The 12740-nt window shown below is 37.2% G+C and overlaps 1 protein-coding gene across 1 annotated transcript in view; it reads right to left on the reverse strand.

Moving 5' to 3' along the window:
• Positions 1-12740, reverse strand: part of RNGTT (RNA guanylyltransferase and 5'-phosphatase) — a 167613-nt gene that overhangs the window by 115955 nt on the left and 38918 nt on the right. The window contains exons 9-10 of the mRNA XM_030448061.1: positions 8463-8598; positions 2287-2358 (exon numbers count right to left, since the gene is read on the reverse strand). Of these exons, the coding sequence (XP_030303921.1) occupies positions 2287-2358; positions 8463-8598 (208 nt within the window). The remainder of the gene's footprint in view (positions 1-2286; positions 2359-8462; positions 8599-12740) is intronic.

A 12740-nucleotide genomic window follows, 5' to 3' on the forward strand; every position in this document is an offset into this window, starting at 1 on the left:
CCTGAAGACTGACTTTTGTAGCAGCTATAGGCACTAAACATCAGGGATTCAACACAAAATTTATCATGGAAAAAGACAGAAAAGACAGATTAGTTCAGTGTTTTCCCTCACAACTCCAGTATAGGCCTCTCTCAGTCATGGAAACTCAATTTTGGTTTTCTTCTTTGTAAAACTTTTCCTGTGGAGACATCTAGAGTCAAATACACAGCACATCTTTCAATCAGTCTTTTCTCTTAGTTTTCTTTGGTTCTTTCTAGAAGGTTGCTAAAGTTTATTCCTGATACATCACAGCAAAATCAGAAAGCTAAGTAACAATAAGCCTCACAGACAGCAATGGGGATTAAAATTTGTAAGAGGTCTTTGCCCACTTTGCTTTCTCTCATTTTTCTCCATTACTCCTTGAGTTGTTACTCTGTCCTTTCTGTTACCACTCTCTCCTGATGAACACAGCATCCTTGTTAAAAGTGAGTGCTCTGCCTCCAAGTCATGCTCAGGCAAAAACCCAACTAAGTCTGAAGAAAGATCCCACAATGTACTGAGACAATCAGCTGCCTGATTCCATGTTGTACGCTCAAAATCACAGTATTGTACATCAAATAAAAACTGCTATGTGAAATTTAAAAAACAACTACTTTTGCTCCCAGATGATCTGTTACTAGAAGACTGCTGGTTTTCTTAAATCTCAGATTGATATTGGTCTCTTAACTTTGCATATGCTAGAGCTGCAAGGGACAAATTGCTCACAACTACAGTTTAGGATCTTTGGTTTTTAGGCTGAACCTTTAAGCACACAGCTTTAGGAACAGATGTAACCTCTCACAATTTCTGCTCATAAAAGGCAACAGTAGTTATGGTACTTGGTTACCTTAGACAAAGAGAAGCTAGGCTAGGCATTTTGAGCTTCCTTTAGGTATCAATGCTCAGTCCTATATGTGCCCTTGTTAAAAGCCAGAAAAATATGGCATAGAACAAAGACAAGGCTGTCCTGTCCAAATGGCTACACTTTCAAACACAAATTTGAACACCTTTTAGCCCCTAAACCCAAGATAACAAAGACATAAAATAAATACAAGAATGGTGCCCACTGAAACTCTGAAGGTTAAAAAAAAATGCTGGTCAAATATACTGAAAATAGTTAAGTCACATTACAGCAACCTGAACTTGGAAATCTGTAATTAGATGACATTATTTTGCTGTGACCTAAAACACAATTCCATGATTTCTCTGTATACAGGTTAACAGCTTTCACTGTAGAATTTACAGTCATCCTGAGGGGCACAAGCTGACATATACCTCACTATAAATACAGGATGCATTCTGAAAAACTATGTATTTCCTTGCTTAAGTAACTGTATGTTTGTATGGTGGTCATCCTAATACAACAAATTCTCAGCAATATTAGTAGTGCACACAAGTGTTTGGGACTTAATGTGGAATTTGGGAACGCAGAAGGAATATTCTGACAAAGCCAAAAAAGCTTTGCAATGCCTATCTCCCCTAGAAATAAAGGACAAATCACTAGCAAGTGGAATATGTTGTCAAGTTTAGTTCTTCAAATAAGCTTCACAGGAGACCTTACCATGAGACTCCAAACTTCAAAATGCACATATATCATAACGTTTTTGTGGGGAATAAAATAAATAAATAAGAAGAAATTCCTATTTAAAGATAACATACAAGAGCCCTTTGGTGACATTCAAATCTTTACCCTATTTGAAAGCTGCTTTAAAGAAAAGAAGTTTCTCATTTCCTGTACAGTTTAACTTTTCTTTCTTGTGACCACAAAGACTTATTCCTAGCTGTCAACAAAAAGTTCTCCTTCTCCACAGCTCCCACAATATATTTTTTATTATATATTTGCCCTACAGTCAGTGTAAATGGAAGAGGTGGCTGATGAGGACTTAAGAGAGGACCAGTTGCCTGATTTAAAGAGGAATTAGAGAAAGATGTGACAGAGCAGTCTAACAAGGAGCACTGTGATGCTCTGGTAACAAACACACCACTTGCAAGCTAACTTTTTCCATCTCCCCTCAATTTCACTGCCTAGATAGTTCAAACATGCTCTAGAAATGGGAAATTTTCCAACAGTGTTTAGCAGACTGGTTTTCTGGGCAAACCATCTTTTCTTGAGCAAGTCAATTAAATAAATTTCTGTTATAATTTCTGGTGTAACTTCTATTGTAACACTTCTGGTGTTTAAATTTACTCTGAAGCTCTTAAATAAGATTAAAACAGAAGTAAGAATTAACAGTTCATGGTAAAAGCAATAAAACCAAAAGTACTTACATTAAATTTAATAATGTCATATATCAAGTACCGAGGGACAACCTGCCCATTAACCTTGTCGATGATCATTTCCTGAAAAGATAAGAATTTTACATTTATTTCATGACCATAGAAGAATGTCCACACATTTATACTTAATGCATGTACCAACAGGCATGATATAATCAAAAGGCAGCCACAACTTTATTATCAAACAGATTTTACAGTAAGTCAACATTATAAAGATACCATTGTGGTTTTAAATGTCTATGATGAAGCATTATATAAAAAACCAGGCACCTGTACTAAGGCTCCACATTCTGATCTGCAGGATTTATACATTAGTTTCCTCACAGCTTTCAAAATCACTACCTTTGTTGAGTCAAGAAGGAGTTTTTAGAAAACTCAGTAAGAAATGCAATCCTAGAGTCAACTAAGCACTTCTGGAAAGCTTGCCTACAGTAAGAAGTACAACAGCAAGGAGGTAAAGAACAAGCACTAACATCCATTTTCTGTGCTCAGATTGGATTTTTTTCACCTTAACAGAACCCTCAGCAGCCGTGACAACTGCAATTTGCCTGAATGTTGCATTGTGACTAAACAGTAGGGTTCCTTCAAATGGATTTATTATCACAGATACTATCTGTACCACCTGAAATTAGTTAACATTCAATTTATACTGGTAAATCATCTTTGAAATACATCAGCTAGAAGAAAGGCTATCAACAATCATTACCCAGGCACAAGTGCTTCCTGAACTTAATGGTGTATTCAAAAATTTATACATTTTACAGGCTGGTGCTTATATCTGTAACTCAGGCTTCCTATGATATGAATTAGACATAGTTTACTATTATTAAAATCTAATAAAAATATTCAGTTGCATATAAATTAGTCATGACTTCAATGGTAATAGTCAACCATCTGGTAAATATTTTTCAGGAACAAGTCTGCAATACTCCCTTCTCTAAATGCAGTCAGTCTCCTCCCTTTCCCAGCCCAGTTCTGAGCTAGTATGTTAAGTTGTATCAAGTAAGGATTTTTTTGCTGCCAAGAATAAGTTAAAATTCCAAATTCACACATGCAAGATAAAATTGGAAGAGATTAAAAGATTTTGCTATAACATGATTTAAACAACAACAAAAAAACAACACACACCCCAAGAATCTCAGCGTAAGACTGATTTTCAGCCTGCACACATACCAAGCTTCTTGAATATTTAATTGCATTTGGCTTTCAAAAATAAACAAGCAGTTTTAAAAATACAGGTTTTCTTTTTTAAATCAAACCCAAAGCTTGAAGCATTTAAAACTAAATTAAAAGACATGAAGCTGTTCTTCTCAAAAAACATTGGGAATGATGAGTTGCCTACTTAATATTTTGGAATCTCATCTTCTGGGAACACGACACTGAGATGTAAATTGGGCTTTAACAGCAAAATATAGGATTCATGGGTGTTGTGAATAACTACCTGAAGTGATCTTACACATCTTTCCACATCATTACAAAAATATTAATTCGATGAATAAAAAATATCCCTTTGTAACATTACAATATTTCTTAACTCTGAAAATAATTTAGTCACAGGTACTGTCAAGTAACATTTCCAACAGATCTACATAGAAGTGATGCAGCAAAATGCCATTCTGTTACTTTACAATATTCGGGTAAATCACTAATCAGGTACAATAAATAACACAGTAAAACTGAAACAGAAGAACACTACTATTTTTCTTTGAGGTTCCAGTTGTATTACCAGGTGAAAAAAAATTTTAAATTTTTTTTCATTTAAGTTTTAAGGACTTCAAGGACTTTAAGGACTGACCATACATTTAAGTTTTAAGGACTCATTTTCTCAGTATGAATAGTCAAGAGTCTCAGCTTTGATGCAAAGCTAGCATTTGTATGCAAAACAGTGTAAATACTTTAATACCTAGTATTACAAGATTTTATGCCTAATTTTCAACATCTGAACCTCTGGATATTCAGTTTAAGAAGAATTATCAAATACTGCCAAAAGGACTATGAATGATTTTTAAATCTTCTCTGAAAGGTTCAGTTTTAACACAGAACTAATTTTTTAATGAAACCTTTTCTCTACTGCAGATATATATATAAAATTTTGACTCTATTACTGGCCCGACCACCCTCCTTCCTCACATCATTTCTTTTCTTCCTTCTCTGCCTCTTGTTCTCTTTTCAAATCCTGACTGGAATCCCAGCTACCAGAGCAAATAAACAACAGCACAATATTCCTTAGCAGTAAAGATGACAAATTCCTGTGCTGCTCTTCTCTGTCATGACAACACTCACTGCTCCATTAGTTATGCCAATACAACTGTCATAAGGCAAAAGCTGTAAAGTGATCATAAGAATGATTCAGATTAGAAATACTCTAGCACATCATTATTTAACAGTCTGATTGCAGAATCTTCCTTGGAATCAGGAGAACTGAAAAATACTTCAGGGACTAGACCTCAGAGGCAAGGTCAGACACTTGAGAGAATATCGTATTTGAGAAACTGATCACATTCAAACTCACTCATTCTCATCTGGTAAGGCAATTTAGAGATACCTAAAAAACTTAAACCCAAAACCACTCACATGAGATGATAACAGAACACAAAAGTATCCATAAAACGCACCTGTATCCAGGCATTTCCTTTTCTAGACCTCATGTAGTTTTACAGCCATTAAACCATTGTGGGGTTTAAAATTACCACTGCTAGTATGTTCTTTTCCACTTGTTCATGGATAGTTTAGGTATTAACTTAACCTTCAGGCTTACAGAATAAGGTTCAATGGACAGTTTCTTAGATGTCACCTGGCAAAACTGCAGGTGCTGATCTCCTTTTCTCAATCTTCTGGTGCTGCAGAGCATCATCTTACAGCACAGTAGAAAAAGCAAATGTGCTAAGGGGTTTTAGCTGGACAAGTACCAAAAGAACAGTGCTGGACTGACAGCTCATGGACTTTTTTTCTTAAATCACTTACCTAGCAAGCAGCTTGGATTTAAAATAATCCAAAATTTAATCACAAAGCTAAAGATCTCATTTTACCAGCCACTTGCACACTGATGACAAAGAGCATGGAATCACATCTAGTTGGACACCTATTTATTGCTCCTTTTCCTCCTGTGCCTTGTCCTTCCTTTGTCCATTTACCTTCAACACTATTTCCCACAAAGTGCCAGCCTTTGCAAATTCAAAATGTTTTAAGTTTGCCATTTCTGCAAGAGTTTGAAAAGAAGTGAGGATTCTGTATTGATACAAAAATGTAAATCAATCTCACTCTCCACTTTTGGAGTCCTTTGCCCCTGCCAAATCTTCAAGTGTGAACAATGCATATATAAATAATATATACAGTATTGTATTAAAATAGTTAAAAGTATTTCAAGCCTAAGAATGCCTCCACATTTTCTACTCAACTGTTCCGAAGCTAAGCAGAATGCCAAGAAAGTTCCTAAAAACAATTAATTAGTTTTCTTTCATCACAGCCAAAACACAAAAATCTATGTATTTCCCCAGACAGCAGTATGAATGTAAAACACTTCACTTCTAAAGGAATACTTCATATTCTACTAGTCACCTGTAGGTAATATTCAAATTTACTTTAATGAGCTTTGCAGAAAACCTCCTTCCATGCCAGCAGAACAATCACAACTGAAGAGCTGGAGATAAGAACAGAGTTCTGCAGATCTCTCAGCACCACAACGTAACTGATCATAGTGAGAAAGGTCTGCGAGGAATTTCAGCCTGAACTGCAAATACATTTAAAATTTTCAAAGCCAGCCACATGAAAGGCTTACACCAGAAGCCTTAAAGCAAGTTAACTTATCACTGAATTTATGAAAATTGCTTTTATGAAAGTTTTATATACACCGTCATTTTAAATTAAGCTAGAGGACATTACCTAATCTTTTCTATTCTTAACACCAGTAGTTTTTTTGCTATATTGCACTAATATCATTGTTTTGTCTTGCCTTCCTTCTCATACTTTTTAAGATTACTGCAAAGCAATGCCAACGGGGCCACCCCATTCTATACTTTCATTCTCTGAGAGAAAGCTAAGGGCAGTAAATATGAATTCCACCTGCCATTAAAGAATTAACTCCAACAGCACATCAGCACTAAATAGCAAAATATGTTAACAAAAAAGCAACATTTTTTCCTTCTCATGGATGAAAAAGAAAAAAAAAAGAAAGAAATCATGCATATATGCAGAGTAAAGAAATGGTCATGGAAATGATCATTTGGCACAAACACTAAAAAAATGATTCAACTACGAAGTTAAGCTGTTCTGAAGCTTCAAAGAACAGGCAAATTTTATTTAAAAATCTGTTGAAAGGAGTATTAACTGAAAATAAAATATTACTTTAACAGCTTTCCTTTTTTTAAAACTGACTATACTTGAAAAAAATTAAAATCTGTACTAAAAAAAGTATTTACCCATTGAAAGGTTTTAGTTCTCTCTCCAGGTAATTCATTCAGCCAAATACCTGTTCATTTAATGTCATTTGCTTTCTACTTCACAAAAAATAACATAAGGGGGAGGAGGGAATCACAGCAAGATTAATTTTAGGTCAATAAAGTGAAACACAGATATACACTATAACAAGTATCAACAAAACAACAAATTGAGTGAAGTTACAGTTCATGTCCTGGGTAACTGAGACAACTTCCTTTGCTCTTAAGAGACTTAAACTGTAAATCTGGGAAACAGCCAGATCAGAGCCCCTCTCTCATGGCCCACAGCCACATTTATGCACAAACCCCAATATATGTGCATCTCTGATACACAATAGCCACTCGTACTAAATAATATTTTGAAATGCAAAAAAAGAGAAGAGTAGTTTCCCTGAACACCTAGGATTGCACCACATGGGCAGTGGTAAGCCATTACTTTCTCAAGAGCCTTAAAAAGAGCACAGGGGAAAAAAATAGTATGAGGCTTTTTATCTCAACAGTATGGAACCAAATGTATGTCATTAAGAGTATTATTCTGTATGTCATTAGGAAGCTGCCTGGATGAAGAGGCTCCTACCAGACATGACAGCCTCTGCAAGCACTTTTGAGCTGACAGCATGGCATTTCTTGCATTATGTTTTAAGTTTTTCAGTGAGGCAGAGGTGATGAAAAAAATACTCCATTATCTGCTCCTCTTTCCCTGAGAGAGGGCATTGTTCCTTGCAATAATTATCCTCACAGATTTGATTTATACATGTTTCACATGTAAATATGTGTTCAGTAAGACAGACCATTTACAGAAGTGACATTTAAAGGATGCTGAGAACAAAGATCTGAAAAACGAAAGACAGTTAACAATGACAATATGCTCCCCCATACCTGAAAGGTGTGTTAGGCTTCAGAAAACCAAGATGGAAGATCATTTTGGATATTCAGTACTTCAGCAAGCAAGAGTGAAAGCAATGCAGAGAGCCTTTCATGATATTGCATCATGATAGGAAACTTATTTAACATCTGCACTGACAGGTATTTAGTATAAGAGCTAATGTTCTTTTGTGCATCTAAAACAGGAAGGTCAAGAAAAGAGTAATCCCTGCCTTCAGCTACTGTTCTGAAAAAACTTAGCAAGAACACCCTAGACCAGCCTTCAAACAAGAAATACAAATGTTTTACAGCTTGTTTATCCTACAAAGTTCACTAACAAGTTTACATAATTTAAATTGGAAAGTCAACTTAGAAATATTTAAGTCTTAAACAAATGTAACTAAACCATTTCTGAATCAGTAATCAATTCAGATGAGCTGAAAATAAAGGTGACAGAAGCCAAGTCATCTGTTCACAGAAGTCTAAAAAAGATAATAAATTTTAGAAATATTTACATTAAATTGATTAAACTGACCGTGTTTACTGCACCAAAATATAAAGCAAGAGTGAAGTTCTGCATTTATTTCTTTAGATTCTCTCTTCATGCATTTTCCTTTAGTCAGAGAATGTCACCTCAGTACCTTGATTTATTTCAAAGACAAACAGCTCCCCCCAGAGCAGTTATCACTGCTGTTCTGTAGATAAGAAATTACTTATGAAATGTGATTCCCACATTCACCCAGTGACTGAATTCATACTCCTGAAATCCCATGAATCACTGATCCAGACCTAAAAACTTTGCCCTGTTTCAGAACAAAAGTAAACAGCACTGAAATTGTTACAGTAATCATATATTATGTGCCTTACCCCATCCAGAAGGGTGTTTGTTAGATGTGCATGAAGATCTTTACGAAATGGAAATTCCAGGTTAGACACATGAAAAATGGAATTGTCTCTATCAATCATATAAACTTCATTCTTGCCATCAATCAGCATCATGTACCTGCAAAGGCAATGTTAGGATATTATATTTAAAAGTATATCCTCTAAAGCTCTACTATTTTATTTATCAAGTGCTAAAAATGAAGTAATGACAGACATAATTAAGAAGCATTCTAGAAGCAATGTTTTACAGTTATAAGTAACCTGTTGTTTACAGTTATAAGTTTAAACCTGTTGTTTCGGGTTGACAGATAATTTAGTTCAATGCAATCATTACAAAGAAAATATCTGAAATATATGTACACATAAAAAACAATGTTGCTGTGTGCAGACAAAACGATGCTTAAAAACCTATAGAAAATAACAGAGGTTTGGTTGCTGCAAGAAATACATTAAGCTAATTCAGCTCAATTCCACTAAAATATCTTTTCCTTGAGTTTTTTCCTTCCATAAGTGGACCAGGACTTTGCCCAGTATAAAACTGCAGTTTCATTCAGAAGAAACACCCTTCCTGCCTACCACTGATTATCTAACACTGCAGCATTGCAAAGTCTCAGCCAACTACTGAGTCACTTTTCAGTAACACACTGACAAATTTAGCCAGCAGCCCTCTCACCTTGCACAAAGGAAACCCCAAAGCTTACTACACTATCACCAGCAACTCGAGAGCCTGGTTAAGTTGCAGACAACTCAGTTTTCTAAAAATCTCAACACTGTGACTGTACCCGGGAGCCTAAAGCATCAGTTTAGACTTCTCTCTGCTAATCCCATGAAGACTGCTCTATAGAGGCAACGTTCTATATACAAGAAAAAACAGTGAACAAGTAGAAAGAAAAAAAAACAGTAGGGAAAAAAAACCCAAAACCACAAGACACCCTAAATAGCATGATAGCTGTAACACACCCAAGCTACCTTGGTAAAGTTTTCTCTGATCTTTGCAATATTAAAGCAGAGTTTCAGGAAGAATAACAAGGCAGCTGTGCAGAAAAAAGTTGTTCCCAAACTTAGGTGGCTGCCTAGGAGATAACACCTTCTGACTGGAGGAAATAAACTGAAGAAATTTCAGTGGAAACTGTTATCAAAGGTCAGCTGCAACAAATCAACACCTTGGGAGTGAATCAGGGGTAATAAAGGTGCTGAGCATAAACCACAGAAGCCAAAACTGAAGACCAGCAGCTCAAATCTGATGTGGTAGACAGAAACTGCTGGGGAGCTCAGAAAGATGGGAAAGCAAAAAACCACAGAAATGTGTCTGTTTTGAACCAGTAAGAAGCGATTGTACTTGGTAAGGCCAGTTCAAAGAACAATGTAGTTATCATGATATGATTAAAAGGTCAGACAGAAAAACACTAGGGCTTAACAGCTATGCAATAAATTAAGTGTGCAGAGAAAGCTGAGCCAAAGGCTTGAAATTAAGTCTTTGTCTCAATCAAACCTGGTTATGTCAGTTATACTAATTACCACCTGAGATGCTGTTACTGAACTTATGCTGATCATGCCATAACTAACACTGCTGGGGGTCTACAACAAAACTGAGAGTGTGACCCCAAGGCTTTCTTTTACTGATCCTTTCATTTTACCTTGCGCACACACACATGCTATAAATACAAATGTTATTACAGAAGTTCTGAGAGAAGTCAACATCACAGATATCCCAGAAGGGAACAGAAGCACTACAAACTCTCAAGATAGTTTTGTGGTTCTAAAATTTTACAACATTTAATGTTCTTGAATAACTCTCAATATAAGTAGGGAGAAGACACAAACCTCCCCAGAACAACTAAACTTACTCAGATCATGTTACAGTTTCCTTTAGAGAATAGGGAAACACTTGATTGAAAAAGTAAAAGATGACAGGAGTTTCAACATTCACACCAGAACATTTTGAAAGAAATTAAGCCTATTTTGAAGACTCAATTAAATTTTCATACTTGTAAAAGTCTTCAAATACACTGTATACACACGGGTGAAAAAAAAAGCACTTTTCATAGTTCTTCCATTTCTCCTTAATAAGCACTGATTATGAAGAAGTAATGAACTATTAGTACCCATTTCTAAAACTCACCATTGCTCTTACAAGTAATGCCCACAGGATCTCTGCTGTCAAAAAAAAGAAACAAGCATCTTCCAGAAACCCTGCAGGCAAATGATCTACACAGGCAGCTGTCCTGTTACCTGCACAGATCCTGCCTCTAGAAATCAGGACAGGTGCAGCATAAATAAATACAACTTAAATAAATACCTTCTTTCAGCATTATGACTATAATTATAATTCACTATAGAATGACTCAACTAGTGTTTCTCCACACACAAGTACTTCATGATGTTACATATGTGGTCTACCTGGATTTCAGCAAAGCCTTTGACACCGTCCCCCATAGCATTCTCCTGAGAAAGCTGTCAGCCCACAGCTTGGACAGGAGCACCCTGTGCTGGGTTAGGAACTGGCTGGAGGGCCGGGCCCAGAGAGTGGTGGTGAACGGGGCTGCATCCAGTTGGCAGCCGGTCAGTAGTGGTGTCCCCCAGGGATCAGTATTGGGCCCAGTTCTGTTTAATATCTTTATCGACGACTTAGACGAAGGGATTGAGTCCATCATCAGCAAATTCGCAGATGACACCAAGCTGGGAGGAAGTGTGGACCAACTCGAAGGCAGGAGGGCTCTGCAGAGGGACCTGGACAGACTGGAGAGCTGGGCCGATTCCAACGGGATGAGGTTTAACAAGGCCAAGTGCCGGGTCCTGCACTTTGGCCACAACAACCCCATGCAGCGCTACAGGCTGGGGACAGAGTGGCTGGAGAGCAGCCAGGCAGAAAGGGACCTGGGAGTCTGGATTGACAGGAAGCTGAACATGAGCCAGCAGTGTGCCCAGGTGGCCAAGAAGGCCAATGGCATCCTGGCCTGTATCAGGAACAGTGTGGCCAGCAGGTCCAGGGAGGTGATTCTGCCCCTGTACTCAGCGCTGGTGAGGCCACACCTCGAGTACTGTGTCCAGTTCTGGGCCCCTCAGTTTAAGTAGGATGTAGAGGTCCTGGAACAGGTCCAAAGGAGGGCAACCAGGCTGGTGAAGGGACTCGAGCACAGGCCCTATGAGGAGAGGCTGAGAGAGCTGGGGCTGTTCAGCCTGAAGAAGAGGAGGCTCAGGGGAGACCTCATTGCTGCCTACAACTACCTGAAAGGAGGCTGTAGCGAGGTGGGAACTGGACTCTTTTCACAGACGACCTTCAACAAGACAAGAGGACACAGTCTTAAGTTGTGCCAGGGGAGGTTTAGGTTAGATATTAGAAAGAATTTCTTCACGGAGAGGGTGATTAGGCTATGGAATGGACTGCCCGGTGAGGTGGTAGATTCTCCGTCCCTGGAGACATTTAAAAAAAGACTGGATGTGGCACTCAGTGCCATGGTCTAGCAACTGCTCCGGTGGGTCAAGGGTTGGACTTGATGATCTCTGAGGTCCCTTCCAACCCGGCTAATTCTATGATTCTATGATTCCATTGCAAAAAAACCAACTCAAACAAACAAAAAGCAACCCCAGCCATATATATTTATGAACAGAAAATCTAAAGTCAGTGGGAGGGGAGGTAGTAGGTTAAATCAATACAAAATTACAAGAGCTAAAAGATGCACATGGGATACTTCACAAAAAAAAAAAAAAAAAAAAATTCAATATACTTTCAACTAGATAACTTGGCACCAGCTCTTCAGAAGTAAGAATAACCTACAAAACACACTCATTTTTTAAATAATGTAAATTTATTTGAAACTAAAAGTGAGAGCATGTTATGTTTTCCTCAAAGATTAAAGAAAACACAGGGAGGGAAGAAGAGGTGTGCAAGTAACAGAAAAAACGCTATAAGTAGTAGTTTACTTTTAATTTTATAAATAAGCTTAATTAGTCATCTCTACATTCTCATATTCCCAGCTGTCCATGCTTTCGTTGTAACGCGGGTCAATAGCAAAACAGCATCTAATGCTACAAGAGATCTAGCACTTATAGTAAGCCATATGTACATCACCATTACAAATGTGGTACAATAAAAGAACTTGGAACTGCACTGGAAATACAAAATCACTAGCAGCTGAAAGCTTTGTTTTCAGCAGCCAAAAACATCTATAGGTTCAGACAACATACAGAAGATTTCATCAAAATCTATTACTTGAACATCAAAAGTAATACTATCACACCACCACTTTTTCTAGATCT

This window comes from Calypte anna, chromosome 3, assembly GCF_003957555.1.
Source record: "Calypte anna isolate BGI_N300 chromosome 3, bCalAnn1_v1.p, whole genome shotgun sequence".
Classification (NCBI taxonomy): Eukaryota; Metazoa; Chordata; class Aves; order Apodiformes; family Trochilidae; genus Calypte; species Calypte anna.